The sequence below is a fragment of the Kogia breviceps genome, chromosome 15, assembly GCF_026419965.1.
Source record: "Kogia breviceps isolate mKogBre1 chromosome 15, mKogBre1 haplotype 1, whole genome shotgun sequence".
NCBI classification, from domain to species: Eukaryota; Metazoa; Chordata; class Mammalia; order Artiodactyla; family Physeteridae; genus Kogia; species Kogia breviceps.
Window position 1 is genome coordinate 50,761,277 of NC_081324.1, and position 21,227 is coordinate 50,782,503.

At 45.6% G+C, this 21,227-nt stretch overlaps 1 protein-coding gene across 1 annotated transcript in view; it reads left to right on the forward strand.

Annotated features, from left to right (window-relative positions):
* Positions 1-10,634: 10,634 nt before the first annotated feature.
* The window catches only part of NPC1 (NPC intracellular cholesterol transporter 1), a 48,095-nt gene continuing 37,502 nt past the window's right edge, over positions 10,635-21,227 (forward strand). Inside the window, exon 1 of the mRNA XM_059040855.2 lies at positions 10,635-10,874. Within this exon, the coding sequence (XP_058896838.1) occupies positions 10,818-10,874 (57 nt within the window). The 5' untranslated portion in view covers positions 10,635-10,817. The remainder of the gene's footprint in view (positions 10,875-21,227) is intronic.

A 21,227-nucleotide genomic window follows, 5' to 3' on the forward strand; every position in this document is an offset into this window, starting at 1 on the left:
CAGCGCTTTACATAGATAATCTCATGAAGTTTATATGCATTTTCTTATTTAACCCCGGCAACAACCCTATGGAACAGGCACTGTTATCATTGTCATCTTGCAGCTGAGGAAACGGGCTTTGAGAGTGTTTTTAAAATTTATTTATTTATTTATTTTAAGATTTGTTTATTTTAAGATTTATTTTATTTATTGATTTACTTTGGCTGCGCCGGGTCTTAGTTGAGGCATGCGGGCTTCTTAGTTGCAGCATGCATGCAAGGTCTAGTTCCCCGACCAGGGATCGAACCCAGGGCCCCTGCATTGGGAGCGAGGAGTCTTATCCACTGGACCACCAGGGAAGTCCCCAGAGTGTTTTTTAAAAAGAAACAACAGGCCCAAAATGGAGTCAGTTGCCCCCAGAACAGCAAACCAAGGTTTAATTTCAATTTCAGCCACTCCTAGGAGTGTGAACTTTAAGCCGTCAATCTGGAATTACCACATCAGCACCTGTGAGATAAACTGCATAATAAATCCCCGCCCTTCCCCCAAAGGAAGGTGACTTTGCCTGAAATACTGTAACCTTTTTTCTTTTTTATGACTCCCTTGTCCCACTCCCTTTCTACCTTGGAAAACCTTCCATTTTGTACGGCTCCTAAAGCTCCCTTCTATTTGCTAGGTGGGATGTTGCCCAATTCATGAATCCTTGATTTTATTTTATTTTTTGTTTTGGCTGCCCCGCGCGGCTTGAGGGATCTTAGTAAACCAACCAGGGATCGAACCCATGCCCCCTGCAGTGGAAGCGCAGAGTCCTAATCCCTGGACCACCAGGGAATTCCCATGAATCCTTGAATAAAGCCAAATAGGTCTTCAAATGTACTCAGTTGAGTTCTTTTTTTTAAACAAGAAATAACCTCCCAATGCTATGAGGCCAATGCTAAACCCTCTGATCTCTGGGTTTCGCGTTTTTTAGTGGGGGAAACTGTGCCCAGTTGGAGTCACAGTTATGGCATCAAGGCAGTGAGGGTGGAGAATATGGGACTTTTTTTGTTTTTAATATTTAGAGGTAGAGCTAATGATAATTAGGTGATTAATTGAACAGAGAGGTTGAGGAAAAGAAAGAAGAGTTAGAAATTATACTAAGGTGTGTCAGGGGACCTTAAGACCACTGCCAGGTTTGGTGATTTGCTAGGAATACTCAAGAGGCTCATTGTATGGTCATATTCATGGCTAAGATTACAGTGAAATTGATAAATAGCAAAATTAGAAAAGGGAAAGGGAAATGAAATGGAGATATAGAGGAAACGAGGTTAAGGCTTCCAAGAGTCCTCTCCTCTAGGAAAGACTTGTGACAACATTACAAAATGTTATATGCTGGGGAAGCTCATTAGAGACTCACTCAGGCTTTTAACTGGGAGCTGGTCACATAGGCACCCTCTGCCTTAGCATTTACCAGAATTCCAGACTTCCAGAAGTAGATCAGGCATTTAGCATAAACCACATTGTTTGTGTAGACAGCAGAGGCACAGTGAGCCATTATCACTTAGGGAAAGTTTTCTATCAGTGCAGGGAACTATTTGCCAGTCAAGAGTCCAGGTGCCACCCAGCAGCCAACCTTGTAAGCAAGACTTTCTATAGACAGCAGTCTCAGGTCTGCTGTGCTCTTTCCCACATACAAAGTTTACATGGAGGATGGTGAAATTTTCTCTAGGAAATAAAGAACAGCAGAATTGGGGTGGGGACAGAGAGAGAGGGAGTTTGGACACGTTCAGTTTGAAGAGTGTGTGAAATAGACTCCAGAAGGCAGTTGGAAATAGCAGCTTAATGTTTAGGACAAGACTCTTCTTGATCTGGGCATCGTCTACATAGAAGTGATGGTCAAAGTCATGGGACAAATGAGGTCCCCAGAAAGACTCTGGTGAGAGGAAATAGCTGAGAAGGAAATTGGAAGGAAGAAGGGAATCAGCAAAGGAGAAGAGATGAAATGGACAGGAGTGGGAAGTGAAAGGTGGATCAAGGGAGGAGAAAGTCTCAAGAAGAGGAGAGCATGCTCACCAGAGGAGAGCATGAAGAAGTGTGGCCATGAAACACTAGGGCCGGCAAATTCCAGACCTCCTTTGCTGCACAACCTTGCCCTTGGCGAGCTTGTTCAGTCGTCAGAGAACTCTGGCCCTGTGTTGGAGAGGAAGAGCATGGGGTCTGGTCAGGACCTGCAGCTAATGATAAATTAAATGGTTGACTTGAAATGATTCTAGTTCTGTTGGTAGAATTGTTTTTTGAAACCACTCCTAACATTTTCTAGGAATTGTTGGCGGCCATCAGAATGTATTACCTCTGCTTGTCACCAGCAAGGAACTTTGCGCAGGATCTGTGTGGTGCCTGAGAGTTAAAGTTTTACTACCTTCTTGGTAAAGTGCAAGAAAGTACACTTATCTATCCTGGTCGGTTGGTCTTAATCAGTGAGTTCTATCTCACTGTGAGAAGGTGCTAAAAAATGAGCATGTAGAACCATGCTGAGACCCAGCTATGTATAGACTCACAGCATGTGATGATTATTCATGCCATTTTCCCTCATCAGCTTACACCCATGTACTTAACTGTGCTTCAAAATACAGAGAAAATCAAAAACCAAAATCAAAACAAAATAAGACAAAAAATATGTTCTATGCTCTCTGGGCAAATTTAGAATAATTTATTTCACATTCCTCTGACTGAGAGACTGGCCTGTCTCTTTACTCTGTTTAACTTACCAAACACAATGAGAGAAGCCAGTAATACTAACTGAGGTGTTTTCTCCAAGCTCTCTGACCATACTTAGTCCTCAGTTAAATAATTTATGCATTCGTGGGCCTGGAAAGTCTTAGAATCTTTTCCTGGTGACTTACCCTTATTTTTTGGCAATATTTTAAGAGAACTAAAAAATATAAGTGAAGTCATGTTTTAACAATTGAAGGAAGTTAAAGATCTTCAGGCTTTTTTTTTTTTTTTTTTTTTTTGCCACACCACGAGGTTTGCGGGATCTTAGCTCCCCAACCAGGCAGTGAAATCGCCGAGTCCTAATCACTGGACTGCCAGGGAATTCCCAAGATCTTCAGTTTTTATTAGATGCTCTGTCAGCTTTATCTCTGGCAACAGAAAGAATGACTTCTCCCATCACTGGTCTCTTCTTCTCTCCCTCACTAGAATTTAACCCTCTAATTTTTAATGAAGGAAATGCTGTTATTGTTCCTATTTCTCACAGTTGAACTTTTACGAATAGCCTTAGAAAAGTCTTCCGTTTACAAGTTAGACTTCCTATTTTAGGAAAGATAAGACCAAAAGCCACCCCAGATGAGGGAAACTGTATTATGTGACTGAATCCTCCAGATTAGGGAATGCCAAGTGAAAACCACTGACAAGGTTTCAAGGTATCCCCATGCTGATAGCATCCTATGCGAGTGTAAGCTACACCACAACCCATGACTGGATTAATCACCAGTTCAAGTATCCTTAGTATGGTGAGTTATACTTTACCATAAGTCTGACCAAAAATACCCCATTCCTGAACCCTCATAAACCACTGACACTGAAGTCATGAGTTGTGTCTGTAAGCTATTTTAAATGAAGATGTCTGTAAAATTTGGCTTGCTTAAGTATGGAGTTTTAAAACTCTATTGTAGAACCCAAAAGAATTGAGGGCTTATTTCAAAGAAATGACCTGTACAATAATGTTCATAGCAACTCTATAATAGCCCAAACTGGAAACAACCCAAATGTCTGCCATGGTATTTTTATACAATGGAATGTTACTGAGCAATAAAAAAAGATGAACTATTGCTATAAGTTATGTGGATGAATCTCACAGACATACTGTTGAGTGAAAGAAACCAGACACAAAAGAATATGACTCCATTTGCATGAAGTTCAGAAACAGCAAAAGCAATTTATGATGATAGAAGTCAGAATCATGGCTATCTTTTGGTTGGAGGAAGGGATGATATTGACTGGGAAAAGGCATGAGGGAGCCTTCTGGGTCCTGAAAATGTTCTATAGGCTTCCTCTGGTTGGTGGCTACAGGGATCTGAGGTAACTAGCCTCCAAGAAGGCCTCCAATGCTCCCCTCCTCTGGAATTCTTGTCCCTGTATAGCCCGCCTCCTACATTGTATCAGGACTGTTCAGTGTGATCGGCAGAAAATGGCAAAAGCGATGGCATGCCACTGAGTTGAGGCTCTGTCTTGCTCTCTCTTGGATCACTCGCTCTGGAGGACGCCAGCTGCAAGTCTTGAGAACACACAAGCAGCCCTGTAGAGAAGCCCATACAGAGACGAACCGAGGCCTCCTGCCAGCAGCATCTTGGAAGCAAATATTCCAGCCCCAGTCAAGCATTCAGATGACATAGCCTGACATCTTGACCACAACCTCACAAGCCAAAACCACCCAGAACCACACTAATCCCTGGCTGACAGAAACTCTGATATAGTAAATGTTTCTTCTTGTAATCTACTACATTTGGGGATAATTGGTTATCAAGTAATAGATAATATAAGTATATTATATGTAAGAACTTATTGAACTGTACAGGCAAGTTTTATATACTTTATATATGGGTTATACATTAATAAAAAAGAAAAAAGTCTATTACCAAAAAGAGGCTGTCAAAAACACTCAACCTGAAACTCCCTAGAGGTTCGGCAGAAACAATAACTCAAGGTCTCCTATATTTCACCCAAATGTGTTCACAGTGTGTAGCCGGACAGAGGGAGACAGGTGTGAGCTGGTCACCTTCTCCTGTTCCCTGTGTTGAACTGGTCATCCTCTGACTGTCTACAGGTGGTGCTTTTAGAGTCAGCTCTAGCTGCTCTTCCTGGACCTTTTTGGGGGCTGTCTGTTAGCAAAATTTACAATGTCTACAAAAGTGGGGCTGACCTCTCCATTAAGCCCAGTAGGCCTAGTGCCTAGGGCCCCTGACACTTTCAAGGTCTCATAAAATGTTTTAACATCAATTTATTTTAAAATCAGAAGAAAAATAAAATAATAATAATAAATATATAATAATGAAATCAGCTTGGATTATGTCCATTTTTATACCAAATGCAGTTGTAAAATATAATTTTAAGTGTTTTTTTTTAAGTAGGGAGGGGCCCCCAAAGGCAAAGGTACTTAGAGCCAACAAAAGTCATAACCCAGCCCTGAGCACAAGGACGCATGCTATGGACTGAACAGTGTCCTCCCGCAAATTTATATGTCCCCCTAACCACCAATGTCACTATTTAGAGACAGGATTTTAGGAGGTAATGAAGGTTAAATAAGGTCATAAGGGTGTGGCCTTAACTCGATAGGATTCCGTGACTTTCTACAAAGAGGAAGAGAGAGATTTCTCTCTCCACATACTTTCACGGAGGAAAGACCATGTGAGCACACAATGAGAAGCCAGCCGTCGCAAGCCAGCAAGCAGGGGCTCACCAGAAACAGAACTCACTGGCAGCTTGATCTTAGACTTCTCTGTCTCCATAACCGTGGGATATAAATTCCGGATGTTTAAGCCACCCAGTCCATGGTATTTTGTTACGGCAGCCTAAGCTGACTAATATAAGGAGGGAAAAGTGGGGAAAAAAAAAGAGCAAAGTGAAGACATGCCGAGTCCAACAGGAACGGTCTCAGGTATCACCAGATTAAGTCAGTTGCATCCTAGTACCCCAAAGGCCCAGCTCTATCTTAATTTCCTATTATTGAATTTCAGCCTTTAAGTTAGAAGGTAGGCAAGCTTGCAATCTGTGCAGAGGTTAGGCATTCTTTTTTCTTTGCCCACTTGAATCACTGCCTACTTTGAAGGTTCCAAGTTAGCAGCAGCAGCAGCAAAAAAAAAAAAAAGAGCTTCTATATTAGAATAACTCAAAGTTATTTTATTGGAATAAAATTTTATTAACATGAATATCCTGCTCAACACACCCCTAGTCTAAAAAATGAGATGCAGTGGTTGCTTAGCCAATGAGGTAACCCAGGAGAATGAGGGTTAAAGAAGACTATGTTTTATGAAGAACATGTGATCATCTGCTGAAGGTTACTAAGAGGGCAAATGAGATGAGAACAAAGGAGTTGTCATTGATTTGGCAACACAAAAACCAGTGATGACTTTAAGAAGAGCAGGTGTCCATCTGATTGCTGAGGCTCTGGGGGAGGTGGAGAGCCAGATCTTTACATCACTCCTTGCAGCAAAATAATTCCAGATGGATCATTATCTTCATGAAATCATTAAAACTCTAAAGGAAAACATGGAATAATTTTTTATAACCCTGTAAACTAGTGAATTAGTAAAAGTTTCTATACTGCATTTGCTAGACCAACAGGTGAATTTTCTTAATAAATAGTTTTTACAAGTCAATATGAAAAAAAACTAACAGAAAATGAAGAATACAGAAAAAGAAATAAAATTTATGTGTATGAAAAGATTCTTAATCTCACTTATAATTAATAAAATACAAATTAAAGCATCATAATATTTTTTAAAATAAGAAACAAAATAATTAAAATCACAGATACTATTTTTCACCTAACAGAATGGCAAAGATAAGTGTTGGCAAAGAGGTAGAATCAAGTACTTCCATATGTTGTTAGCAAAGGTGTAAATTGCAATCTCTTTGGAGGGCAATTTGGCAATAATCAAAACTAAAATACACATTTCCTTTGATCCAACAATATATGCATTTTTCTGACAGTTTTATTTGTATATGATTGTAAAGATTTAGGTACAAGGATGTTCACTGCATCATTGTTTCCTGTAACAAAAGTGACAAACCAAACATAAAACAGGAGATTGATTAAATAAATTATGTAATGGATCAAAAACTATTCACAGACTATTTCTAGCCTTCCCCTTCCATCTACTAGGTAAAAAGAAATTTGGTTTGGGTCAACGTTCTCATCTCTCTCCCTAAGGAAAATGTTCCATAGCTTTTAGACTTCTGTGATGCAATACCATGAGGAAAGCAGAGGGCACAGAAAGATGCAGAGCTTTGTGGAATCCAGACAAGCTCAGGAATGTGAGGAGGCATAAGAAAAAGAAAGGTGAATTTATACAATATTACTAGAGATATACAAACCCTTCCCATGTTTCAGAAATGCAATTTTGAGGCTTAAGTCATTTTGAAATACTTTTTGGTGGTGAACTCTATTTCACTGACTTAGGCACAGCTCTGAGACTGGCCTACAGTGCTAGCTTCAGAAATGTCATATACACACAATGAAATCCGTAAATCTAGTAAAAGTATTGAGGTGGAAAAGCATATTGCTAAATGTAAAAAAGGAAGCTGTAAACTGTATACCCTATGTTCCCACTTGTTTAAAAAGCCCATCCATATATTATTCACATACATGTTTCAAATACGTAGATGTTTTCTGGAGGATGTTTCTGCACATTTATAAAGATGCATACATTTAATAATTTCATTGACCCTCTTGTTTTGTCCTTTATTTTTATTGCAATCAATGCTGAATGGTGTTTATAATGATAGTGGTATTGAGTATTATTTAAACAAAAAGTCTCTCTTAGGACCTCAACCATGTGTCAACTGAAATAAAAACACACAATGTAGGACTTCCCTGGTGGCGCAGTGGTAAAGAATCCACCTGCCAAAGCAGGGGACACGGATTCGAGTCCAGGAAGATCCCACATGCCACGGAGCAACTAAGCCCGTGAGCCACAACTACTGAGCCTGCGCTCTAGAGCCCTGGAGCCACAACTACAGAAGCCCGCGCGCCTAGAGCCCGTGCTCTGCAACAGGAGAAGTCACTGCAATAAGTCCACGCACCGAAATGAAAAGTAGCCCCCCCGCCGCCTCTCCCCCACCCCGTCCCGCTCACCGCAACTAGAGAAAGCCCGTGGGCAGCAACGAAGACCCAACACAGCCAAAAATAAATAAATCTATTTTTTTAAAAAAAACGCACAATGTAAAAGTTGTGAGTCAAGTTTTATTTGGGGACCTTACTGAGGACCATAGCCTGGGAGACAGCCTTTCAGAGAGCTCTGAGAAACTGCTCCAAAGAGGTAAGGGAGGAACCAGGATATATGTGAACTTTTCTGCTTGGAAAAAATCTTGTAATCAAGCATAAAAAGATCACTGCTAATCACAAAGAACGGACATTTCAAGTTAATGATTTTAGTGCTTTTCTAAGTAGGGGAAGATGAAAGAATCTAGGGTCTTTGAAATTTTTCCTTAGCTAAGTATCTTAGCTACCTAGCAGTCAGTATATCCGATGCACAGAATACTTCCAGTTTTTCTCCATCCTGAATTGCCCTCAGGGTGCACACATTAGCAACTGCAGTGGTTAAAGGCTTAATCCTTGTAGAATTGGGATGTCAGGCAACATTTTTTTTTTTCTTTACATGAGTGAAAACAATTTTCAGAGAAGAAGAAAATACACCATGATGTGACATAGATTATCCATAATGGTGGAATTATATATGACTTTTTTATTCTTGTCTGTAAACTTTTGTGTATTTTCAAAGTTTCCACCATGAGCATGGATTATTTTATCAGCAAAACAAATCTCTCTTCAAAATATGATAGTTTATTTTTAAAATATATTCTAGCCTTTTGGATATTGTCAAAGCTGTACAAAAAAAAAAAAAACAGAACCAGAAAAAATATATATATATCTAAAAGATCGTTTAGTTACTATTTTGGTGAATAGTAGACATAATTTGTTGGGTATCAAAATTTCTGCCCATCCCAGAAATGTTTCATGTGGTGTTTAAAATTACCTTTGTTGAAGTCAATTTCTCTGTGTGTGTGTGTGTGTGTGTGTGTGTGGTACACGGGCCTCTCAATGTTGTGGCCTCTCCCGTTGCGGAGCACAGGCTCAGCGGCCATGGCTCACGGGCCCAGCTGCTCCGCGGCATGTGTGATCTTCCCGGACCGGCGCACGAACACGTGTCCCCTGCATCGGCAGGCGGATTCTCAACCACTGCGCCACCAGGGAAGCCCAAATCAATTATTTAGTAAAGGTTGTTTGTTTGTTTCCCCCATAAGGACTTTGCTAAAATTGGAAGGGTAACTAACCCACCAGGATCCAGGGAATACATTACAGGGCTAGTTCTTGAATTGGAATGTGAATTGGAACCACCAGGAGGGCTTGTTAAACTAAAAAGGGCAGCTTCATCCCCTAGGCTTTCTGATTCAGTGGTCCAGGGTGGGACCCATAATTTGCATTTCTAACAAATTCCCAGGTGGTGGTGCTGCCAGCTGGTTCAGTGACAACAATTTGAGTATCTCTGCATGAAGTATACTACCTTATCATCAGCGAGAGCGCCAGGCACCTGAGAGCAAGCAGATGCATGAGGCCAGGGGGTTGTCATGGCTGAAGGTCCAGAGGGAATCCCCATAGTTTCAGTGCCCAGCCAGACAGGTGAACATTTCAGGGCTGAGGAGGTGGGGAGGCAAATCAGTAACTGAATCAGAGGCTTTGTAAAGTAGGGATGGGAATAACACCTGCATCATGGTCCTACCTTCACTGGGTTTGTTCATTGCTACAGATGGATATTTAGTCTTTTCATTGTAAACTGGCTTCCACTGTGCGGAGAAGAGATCCATACCTGCATTTCCTTACCTTCAAAATGGAAATGACTGATGCTTTTGAGTGTTTTTTTTGTTTGTTTTTTTGGGTTTTTTTGCGGTACGCGGGCCTCTCACTGTTGTGGCCTCTCCTGTTGCGGAGCACAGGCTCCGGACGCGCAAGCTCAGCGGCCATGGCTCACGGGCCCAGCCGCTCCGCGTCACGTGGGATCTTCCCGGACCGGGGCATGAACCCGTGTCCCCTGCATCGGCAGGCGGATTCTCAACCACTGCGCCACCAGGGAAGCCCTTGAATGGTTTTAATAATTAAATCTGAGGGAAAATGTTACCAGAAATACATATAACAAAAATAAGTGTAAAAAGATTATAATAAGTGTAAGGCTTAAAAACGTAGATCCTTCTTTATCTTTGTGTTACTTAACTTCACCTAGAACTTAACGGACTCTGGTCCCACCTCTGGGTCAAACCTATCCCCGGGCTGGTGGCGGACTCTTGACGTCCGCACGTTCCCTGCCACGCTTGGCTCCGCCAGCAGATGGTGCGGTTCTAGCGCTTTTCCAAAAGTGGGCTGAGAGGACAGAAAACAGAGATTGGGTAGCTCTGAGGCATCGTCCATAGTCACGCACCGCCCGTGGAGCTCTCGGATCACAACACTGTCAGGCCACTGCGTGGCGCCGCCCCCCGCTTTGCTAGAAGTGCCCAGGCATGGATTCCTTTTGGGTGACTGGGTTTGGAAGGAGAACTTGCTTAGGGTCCTAATTGGACCCGCTGAGAAGTGGGGTCTTAATTGGGAAGATACTCCGCACGCAATCCCATGTGCAGGGGAGAAAGGAGTTAAACCATCAAAACCACACGCCGTTGGGACAGCTCCAGAAGTATCCTTCCCGGGCCGGATTCCAAATGTTCAGGGGCCCGGGTCTGCGAGTCCCTGGCCTGAGGCTGCAACCCCAAGCGCCGCAGGGTGGAGAAGTGCCAAGCTGGGACTGGGGAGGGCGCTATGGGATCCGGCGGTCGGGTTCCGACGAGCCTCGCCCCTGTCCCTCTCCCGACCCCGGTCCGGCCCCGCCCCAGGACAGGTCTAGGGCGGGTCCAGGCAGTGCCGGCAGCGGCCCCACTCAGAAGTGGGAGGAGCCGACGACGCCTTCGTCCTTCCTGACCTGCGCGCGCAATCAGCCGCAGCTGGCGCTTGTTCCCTCACTCAGCCGGCGCCGGACCCAGACAGACGCGGACGCCGAGCGGAGCCTGCCAGCCGACCCTCTCCGACGTCTGCAGCCCGGCGCCACGGCAGCATGAGTGCGTGCGGCCCGGCCCTCGGCCTCCTCCTGCTGCTGCTCTGCCCGGCGCAGGTGAGCGGCCGCCGGCGACCCGGGCAGGCTGTGGGGGACGTGGTGAGGCCGCGAGGTGGGGAGGGCGGCGGGCTGTGCAGCGGCTCAGGCGCCCCCGGCCCCAGAGAGGACCAGCCGCGGGTCCAGCGGGTCTCGGGGAAGTTGGTCTAGCGATGGAGCCACTGGAGGTCCCCACCAGCTCTCCGGTGCCTTTCTCCGGCCACGCAGTTTTCCCTGTGATCTGGAAGACGGTGGCACCTGGGGGCTGCTTGTTTGACCTGTTTGGAGCTCCTTTCACCTGTGGTCACCTCGTTTCTGGATTTAGGGTGTGGGGTGAAGAGAGGAGGAAGAAAATGGGCAGAGACGAAATAGGGTTCATATTATTTAACCTGCCTTGCCTCCCTTAATTCTGCCAGATGCACGCGAATTCTTTGTAAATATGTTTAGAAGATCTGACCACTTTATTTCTTCTCCACCTCCCCTAAAGGTGAAGGAGGGAGGGGAGATAAAGTTAGCAATCCGTCAGGCCCCAGATTGGAACAGCCCTAAGTACTTTACAGAAGGCAGCTTGGTCTTCTAAAGAGTGCAGGTTACCTCTTACCCACTCCCTTTACATCTCTAGAAGCTGAGGCCGACAGGTGCACGGGTTAATTGGATTTCGCAATACCAGCAGTGGAGAGGATGGGGCCTGGAACTCGCTGGGTCGGCTTTCCCCTGGTTTGGTAGAAGCCCTGGGCATGAGCGCCTCGCTGCTATTTGTGTGTCTACAGTTTTATCCTTTAAAACTGTGGGTGTCCGGAGGGATGTCTAAGGATTTAGTGCTGATTAAACCAGATCCGGATGGGTATCCCAGGTTCTCGTGCCCACTCATAGGTGTGTCAGTGATGAGGGGGCAGTGAGTCCCAGGGGAAGGCAGATCAAGGGGTTTCCTGCACCAGAAAAAGCTCTCCTGAGACGTCTGCATAGTTCTCAGCAGGGGGTAGGTGTGGCTGACCCGGGAAGGGCCTCCTGTATGTGCGTGTGGGTGTCACCAGGGGTGTGGGCTTGTGGAAGAGCACACATCTGGTGGGGAGGGGAGACAGAGGAAAGCAAGTTTGGGGGAGGTGCTTTGGAGTGGGGTCAACCGGTAGACCGCCTGCTAGCTCTGTGGCTTTGGGCTCATTACTCTTTCAAGCCTAACTTTTTCTGAAGATAAGCAATACCTCATACGATTACTGAGGCCCCTCCATGCATAATGATGTTTGGAGAGACCGCATCACTGTAGTAAAAACTCAAGAAATAGCAGCAGTTATTTGCTTTGATGATACAGCTATTCAATTTCCCGAGTTTTAGGTTAGGATCTAACAGGCAGGCTTCACGTGGTTAAGTAGCTTTAATTTATCTCTGAAATCCTTTTACCTCAAAGTAGCAGCCAGGGCTGATGGTAAATGAGTGCCTCTCCTCCTAGGACTTTTGGGATAGGTCAGAGGTTGGTCACTAGTTTCTTGCAAAACGCCTGGAAGCCTTGAGAAGGTTTGCAAATATGAACTGGAGACCCTCGTGTTGATATTTTTAAGATTAGCTCCCTCATGTCTGCAGAGGCTTTCGGTACCTGCATTTCCTCACACCTGAAGTGTGATGGGGGGCGGGCGGTTTCCGCTTTTAGAATTCTCACCAGTGATAAGCAGCTCGTCTGGGTTCAGTCTGAGCACCAGTAAAGTTCTGTCACTGAATTGCAGACTAAGTGTCCTTCATAAAGTCTGAAATACTTTTGGGGGGTGGGGGATTTTTGCTTTCCTTAACTTTTAAGTTTTACAGATGAAATCACATTACTAAGACTTCGTGGTTTTTAAACCTTGTGCTCATCCAAATAATGTGTGCAGTTTTGAGAAGTGGTACACGTCTCTCCTGACTGTAATATTTATAAGCTTTTTCTTGAGGAACTCGCACCATAATGAGGCCTGGGTAGGAATTAAGCCATTAAAACTGCTTTTCCTGAGATCGGGAATGGGTTAATCTTTCAGCCTGAGAGCATTGAAGAATGAGTTTCTGAAATTGGAGCGAATGTGGGTAATCTTCCCCAGTCTCTCCCATTCCTTGATTATGCTGTGATCAGTTATTTTACTAACATAAGTAATCAAGGGAAAATGAGGCTTTTTATTATTAGCAAGTGGGCAGAAAGAAAACGCCTTGCTGAATAGGTCTTTGTATTCTTTCAGTGTTTGTCATATTACCCAGAACAAAGAATCCTCTTTCCTGGGTAACCCTTCCCCTCCCTCCACTCCTCCTAAAAGGGATGCTTTTCAGGGGTGTTTTACAGATGACACATTACCTGTGCGGAAGCCTGGAGTGGGCCGTCTCTAACCTGATCTCAGGTGCCCCATCCGCTCTTTCACCCACAGATCTGTGAAGGGCACCAGCTCTCCAGCCAAATAAACCACTTGCTGTCAAAACCCGGCCCATCTTCCAAGGCCCAGTTCAAAAGTATCTTCATCTGTGACATTGTTATTCTGTCCCCCCAACTAGAATGCCTTCCCTCTGAAGTTCTCAATCTTTGTTTAAACTGCTGCAGCAGCAGCAGCAGCGTTTATGGCCTGGCACAAGACTTGGAGTTAAAAGACCTGGTGTGGGCCTTCCTTGATGGCGCAGTGGTTGAGAGTCCGCCTGCCGATGCAGCGGACAGGGGTTCGTGTCCCAGTCCGGGAAGATCACACATGCTGCGGAGCGGCAGGGCCCGTGAGCCATGGCCGCTGAGCCAGCGCGTCCGGAGCCTGTGCTCCGCAGCGGGAGAGGCCACAGCAGTGAGAGGCCAGCGTACCGCAACCCTCCCCCCCCCAAAAAAAAAAACCAAGCCAAAATAAAACAGAACAAAATAAAAGACCTGGTGTGGGTCTTGACTCTTCCTCTTACCAGGAGTGATCGTGGGCAAAGGCAGTCTCCTCCTCTGTAAAATGGGGTTAACAACTTCGCCTACTTCTCAGGGTGCTTGTGGAAAGACAGAGAAATATTGTTTGAATTGAACTAACATGCTGCACGCTCCTTGAGGGCAAGAACTATATTTTACCATCTCCAGCATGGCCTGAATCAACAAATCATTCGGCCTTCATGGATTTGGGTGAGGGGATAAGATCGGTGAGGCATTCAGAGGCTAGCAGAGATCAGAATTGGATTTGCATTTGTTGTCTGGGTGATTGCAAAGATCAACGGTGGCCCGACAGGCTTTCCTTTGCTTGGAACATGCTTGTTGTTTTCAGTCTTTAGAATATTTGTTTTGGCAAGAAAACTTTAAAACACACACACACACACACACACAAGACCCAAAAACCTCCTGCTTTCTCTGATACAAGTGTGCTCTTGGGGGATTTGAGAGGGAATCTTTAGAATTGGGCCACAGAGGAACTCAGATTACCGTCATTCAGTAATTTCGTAAATGTGAAGTGAGTGCAGTGTAGGATACAATAGTAGATCGAAAGAATCACCTAGCCAGAAAGTGGTCTGTCTATAAACTGTAAAGTGCTATGTAAAAGTTAGTAGTTACTATCCCTGTCTTGTTCATAGTTGATGGGAGGAAGAGTGGATACATAAAAAAATTACAATGCAAAGAAAAGTGTGCTCTAATAAAGGGACAGAATGTGATTGGGAGTCCATTTTTGAGCTGAGTGTTGGAGGGTGAATTAATGCTTACCAGGAGGATGAAAGGAAAACGAGAAAATGGGGAAAGTTACCCAGTTGTTACTAAAAACCATTAAACTGTACACTTCAACGGTGAATTTATGGTATGTAAATTATCTCAGTATTTTTAAATGGCATCTGGGATTACAAGAGACTAAGGAAAAAGGAATTACCTAATTTTTGCCTAGTACTCCATTGCAATGACACCTCTGGTCTTGTTTTAACCTCCCAAGACTCCTTAAGATAGGTGTGATGCTGTTTTTCCTGTTTTACAGATGTGGATATTAAGGCTGAAGTTTGTCTCAAGGTCATAGTTGATAAATGGCAGACTGGGGCTTGAGCCACTGTCTTCTGACTTCCGGGCTCTACTTTATTCAAATTCAGAATATTGCTGCCAGATTATTCATATTTAGCAAGCTCTGTTGAATGAGTGTTTAGCAGATGTTCTGCTTGGCCAGTAACATTCAAGGCATGTTCCTGGCTCCGGTGTGGCTTCTCCAAAAGCCCGTGATAGATCAGGGGTGGATTTAGCCTACTGGTCTGACCCTTGATTCAATTGTCACATTGTGTGAACATTCCTTAGGAAAAAACCTGTGGACAGTATACACCCCCATCCACTTTCATGGTTTTGATTTAGCCTTGTGGCTTTTGGATTATTTTTCAATCTCGTGAGTGCGGAAGCTCAGAAGTGTCTAAGACTAACTAATAGTGTGACTTTGGGCAAGTCAGTTAAAGTGCAAGCTGGAGGGGTTATCTGTAAAGTGAAGGTTGGCTGAGCCCATCTGACTCGAAAAATATATCTAAAATACCCATCTAAAGGCGTGCCTGGTGCTCACACAAATTATCCTTTGTTATGTGGGTACGTTTACCCCAGGTTGGTTATAAAACAGAGTTCCAGAGAATTCCGTCAATAAAAGTCAGAGCAGACCAGCCTCTACTCCAAATGTCCTGTCATATTTGTTTGGTCTGCATACCTGACCCCGAAGGACACAGCAGGCAGCTTAATCTCTGGACAGGATTCTCTGGGCCACCGCCTCCTGGGTTATCGTGACTGGCCAGGCCAGCCCCTCAGCTCCACCCCTCTCCAGAGCTGCAGCTGGGTGTGTCTCCAGCTTCTGTCATGAGCTTTACTCATCCAGGACAGCAGCAGAGGTGAGGGCACCAGGCCCTGCACTGCATCTGCGTGGGATGGCCAGGTACAGGCCTGGGGCTGAGGACAGTAACTGGTCCTGAGAAAGTAAGTCAGGACTTGACAGCTGCCTAGAGTTGTATGTAAATGGTAGTCATTAGTCCTGCAGGTGAACAGGGCTGTGTGGAAAGAGGGACACCTGTGTAGGATGATAGTGGAGAGGACAGCCCATCCCTAGCATATTGTCACAATCTGAGGATACGTCCGTGTACAAGCTGAGCTGAAGTTTGAACAGTGCAGCAGCTGGCGGGGTGGGCGTAGGGGTGAATAGGAGGGAGAATGCTTAACTTGGCATTCAAAATCTTCTTTCTCATTACTGGTTTTGTCACTTATGAGCCATGTGACCTCAGAGAATCCTCTCTTAGCTCCAGTTTCCTTACCTGTAAAATTCTGTGATACTACTCCATGGGGTGTCTGAGAAATAAATGAGGCAATGAGGAAGAAATCACTCAACTTTGTGCCTGGCGCTCGGTTGATGTTCGTTAAGCGTTTGAACATGAGTTAAGATTCAGCCTGGAGTATAGAATTATGTTGCTGATGTTCAGAGCTTCTCCATGTGATAAGATGTGCTTTCAGGGAGCTCCCAATTAGAGTCTGTTTAGCAGCTGCTAGAGTAGCAGAAGAGGCTTTTTTTTTTAACTTTACTGAACTATTCCTATTATTATTGAAAGGTGCTTCCCTGTGCAGTCATATAGCCAATAATTAAACTCTAGAGCATGTTGTGAAATAACCATATGGCCTGACCTTTAAAAGCAGAGATGGCCTAGGCTTGTAACTGCTAAATTCTGGGTTAAAGCCAAAGCAACTTCTTACATAATCCAGTCAAGCTCCTTTAACTCATCTTGTACGTTTTGATAGTTTCTGAATCAGTGAGCACTGGATGAGATACTATAGAAAATTTCAAAGGAAGTATAACACCTGGGCTCTGCCCTTTAGGATTCTGTGGTCTTAGAGGGCAGTTGAGACAAAGGCAAGAAAATACTCTTGCAACCTCTGCCTTCATGCACAAGTTTGTGATTCTCATAAATTTTCCTTGATCTTCGAGCAGGAGCCAGCAAATTATGACCTGGCTACAGCCTGTAGTTGTGGATAGTTTTCTTGAGACACACCCATGCCCATCTTTTACCCATTGTCTGTGGTTACTTTTGAGCTACAGCAGACAAGGTTGAGTATGTAGCACAGAGACCTTAGGGCCCACAAACCTATCATATTTAATATTTGGCCCTCTAAGGAAAACCTTTATCCACTGCATCCTGGTGGATCTCCAGGGGAGCTTGTGGAATGTAAGTCACAGAAAAATGGTTCGCCTGAGCTCTGGGTGCAGGACACCTGCTGACTCAAGCAGTGAGGATGGATGCCCATGAGCACCAGCCAGGTGCTGCCTGGGGCCAACCTGCCTCTGCCCCAGAATAGCTCACCCGACGGGGGAGCACCGTGACCAGACCCAGGTGATAGGAGTCAGAGTTAAATTTAGTGGAGGCAGTGAGTCTTGGGTGAGGCTTGTAAAAAGGGAGGCCGTTCCAAGATTGGGGGGTGGGGGGACTGAAATGTGTGGAGAAAACAAGGGACAGCAGACAAGGGCTGGAGTCCGGCCTTGGGGACCCCGATAAATACAGCTACAGGTAGTTCAGGTAGAGTCAACAGCCAGTCACGGAGGGTAGTAGAGATTGTGTAAAAGTTACTGCATTTGTGTGTTTGCGTGGATACATCTCTACAGGTTTGCCTGTGGGAGGGAATTGAAAGCCCAAAAGACCTAGATCTAATAAGTTAGAATTGTTAAATCTGAGGAATGGGGTGGCAGCGGAGAGGTAAGGGGGAGCTTCCAATGTTATCTCATATACACCTGTAATGTTTGAATATTTGTGATGGGTGGGTGCTCTGTAATTAAGGAAAATAAAATCTATACTCATTTAACATTTTAGGAATCGGTCAAATGTTTAAATGCTTAAATAAGACAGTTCTTGTGGTCATGAATAGCTCTGTAAGACTGGTCGGTGCCCATGAGATGAACTGTGAAGAATTACCATTCTTTGGACTTGTCCCCCCCGACCCCAAGTGGAGCTTTGGCAACACCTGTTATTAGAGACTCTGGCTGTGTCGCATGACACTCAGACCCATGGTGTTTCAACTGACGGTCACCCTTCTCTGTTTAATCTCAGTATAACCAAGAACGTGCTCTCTGCTGTCCTTGCCACTGGGCTTTTCTCTTCCATGGTGAAGGGCATCCGAGCTCATGTTTTGTGATAAAATACACATAAAATCGACCGTTTTAAGTTAAAGTACAGTTCAGGGACATTAGGTACATCACATGTTGTGCAACTACCACCACCATCCATCTCTGGAGCTGAGCTCACATGCAGTCTGGTGCCCTTTGGGCTCTGGCAGACCTCCAGCCTTGGTGGGTTTATTTCAGTATCGGGCAGGATATGTCCATCCCCAGGTGAGTATCATTGGTGTGAAGTCAGCACCAGTTGTTCTTGTATCAGAGTGAAGGCAGCTTTCACCCAGACACCTTGCTTCCCTGAGAAAGCAAGTACGTGGCCTGTACCTGAGCCCTTGATTGCTCGGCGTGCCCTTGGTCTTGGTGTCGGCTTGTGCTGCCCTGACATTCCAGGAAATCTTCCAGGGATCTTGAGGTGAGCCGTTGTCTTCGTTGATAAAGTCCAACCGCTGTGCCGTGGCGCTTTGGAGCCTGGAAACCTCGGTTGTTCAGATGTCAGCTAGGTTCTTGACGGGCTGCATAGATGAGCTCAGCCTAGTCAGTGGTCCGCTGAGGAGTGACCCTCTTGCAGCATAAGGAGTAAGAGCTCCAGCTTCCAAACCAGCCAGGCCTTGCGTAAGGTCTGGCTCTGCCATTCTCAGATGTGGCCTCAGATGGGTCACTTTACCTGTGTAACCCTCAGTTTCCTCATATGTGAAATGGTGTTATTTTAGTGCCAGCCTCACAGATCTGCTGCGGGATTGAGGTGACAGGGGCACCCTTATTCAGTGCCTGGGCGCCGTGGGCGTAGTGTACCCCCAAGGGAGCAGACCACGTGGTGGGAGGTGATGAGGTGGACAGAGGATGGCTGTGGGCTTGCAGGGAGGGGGTCAGGAGGGAATGGGTGAGGGAGGTTCCACCGGCAAGGCTTCCTGGGAGGTTGGTGGGAAAGGTACCTGGGCCTGAGCCCCTGATGAAGAGGGCCTGGCCATGGAGGAAAGACTGGTTTCCTTTTGAGCACCTGGGCTGTGCAGCAGGTGGTTGGAGGTGCAGCTGGAGAGGAATTGGGGGTGGTCTGACTGAGCGGGAGGGTGAAACGGAGCAGACTTCATGGGCAGGAGCAGGTGAAGGGCCCAACACTGAGATGAGGTTGAACCACGTGGATGAGGAGGAGGCCAGGTGGTGGAGGTCCCCAGCGGGGCTCGGCACCAGCCGGGCCTGCGGTTGAAGGAGATGCTCGGGTTTCAGCTGTAGGTGAGCCGAGGGGAGGCGGGGAGAGAGACTCGAGGTGGGGAAGAGGCCTCCCCACCTGTGGAGCCGTGTGAGTGAGTGCACAGGCGCACAGGCCTGCACAAGGGATGGGTGATGGACCCCCTTGAGGGAGGACCTTAATTATAGGGTTATTATATCTTATTGAGAGTCTGTTTCTGGAACTAGAATGTTCTGGTATGAATCCTGGCTCTGCTGCTTTTGGACAAGTTATTTAGCCTCTCTGCCTCTGTTTGCTCATCTGTAAATTGGGCATAATAGCACCTCCCAGGACTTCCCTGGCGGTCCAGCGGTTAAGACTCTGCGCCTCCATGGCAGGGGGTGTGGGTTCCATCCCTGGTTGGGGAACTAGGATCACGCATGCCGTGCGGTGTGGCCAAAAACAAAAAACTTCCCTCATGCATTTGTTGTAAGGATTCATTGGGTTAATACGTAAGAACAGTTAAAACAGTGCCTGGCACACAGCGAGTGGCTTGTGAGTACCTTTGGACCCCTCCGGTTCATGCTTCTTCAGGTAGGTGACTTGGGAAAGCAAACCTAAGAGCAGTGACTCAAGCCCAGGTTTTTTCTGGCCCCAGAGAAACCACGAGCAGTTTATTTTCCTCAGGTCTTTGGATCCTCTTTGGTGAGGTCCCAAACAGTTGGAAGACATTAAGAATAATTCCTTAAGTTTGAGTGGTAGTGCTTTCTAGTTTCCTAAGCACTTCCTCCTTTATTCCCGCATTCAGTGTTCACACCAGAACTGTAACATAAGCGGGGTTATGAGTGCAGTTCACAGGTGGGAGCTCCAGGTGCAGCCGGGCTCAACATTTATTGAGGAACCCGGGACTCCTGATCTCTCGCCCCTCAAGCTCAACCCTCAGCCCTTCCTCCCTACCCCCCCACCCCACCTTTTCTACTGGGTGGGTGGAAACAACTTTGCTTTGAAACAAATGGTGTAGATTATAAAGGATGATCTTGTAAATAGGGACCAAAGAGCATTGGGTTATCTTTATTTTCCCATAGAGTGCTAAGTGCTGAGGAAGGGGAACTTAGACTCCAGATGGTCATGCGGGAGTTGCGGTTTTATGACTGAATTCCTGCCACTCCTGTGGGTGACTCGACAGAGTGCCCCCTGGCCGGGACTTGCTTGTCCTGTTGGTCTGTTGAGAATTCTGCGAGGGGGGAGTCTAAGGGAGGGGGTCCCTTGTATGTAAATTACAGGTCAGTATCACCAGTTGTCACCCCTCCTTAGTTTATTTGCCTTTTCAAACTTCAGTAGATGGATAATGACCTTTTAGTGGGAAACCCAGAGTTTTGGAAAGAGCAGTACTTTCTCTAGATTCGCTAGGTTTATGGACATAATTATGAGTCTTTTCATATAGAAATGGTGGAATTTTGCAACTTCTTGCCAAAGGTTTGGGATATGGCGTTGTTAAATGCTTGTTGCTTCATTTGTATAATTTCCCTTCCTTGTGGCCTAAACATATGACTTTTAATGAAACGAGATATGGTAAGTCATAATTTCTGTTTTAAAATATCTGAAGAATGAATTCAGAGACAAGTCATTTGGGCCCTTAGATTTCCCCTCAACACCCCTCAACCTCCTGCCTGTTTTTCCTTTCATGTTTTCAGGGCCTGTTGTGGGATTTGTGTCTTGATACCGGCGACCAACACAGCCCAGCTTAACTCCTTGCGGTGTGCGGCCCATGTGCCACCGGCCCTGGAGAGAATTCACTCTCCTGCTTCTATGTTGATTGTTTTTAAATGGCTTTTCCACCAGGTATCTTGGGATCCATGGTTGCTTCTCGACAGTCCCTGTTTCCCTACCTGATAGCTAATTGCAAGGTCACGCCGGCCGTGACCCTGGCCAGCTTGGTGGAGCTTGGTGGCCTTGCTGTTGGGATGAGTCACATGGTACTCTCCTCCCCCCAACGCCACTGCCGTGTGACTCTCACATGGGGAATAGGAGTGGCTCTTGAGAAATCTTTACACAAGAGGTTTTATATTTTTAAGATTCTGAGGTGATTTTCCTTAAAGTGAGCACATTTCTTGCCTTTTACTTAAATCTCAAGGACAAGGTAAT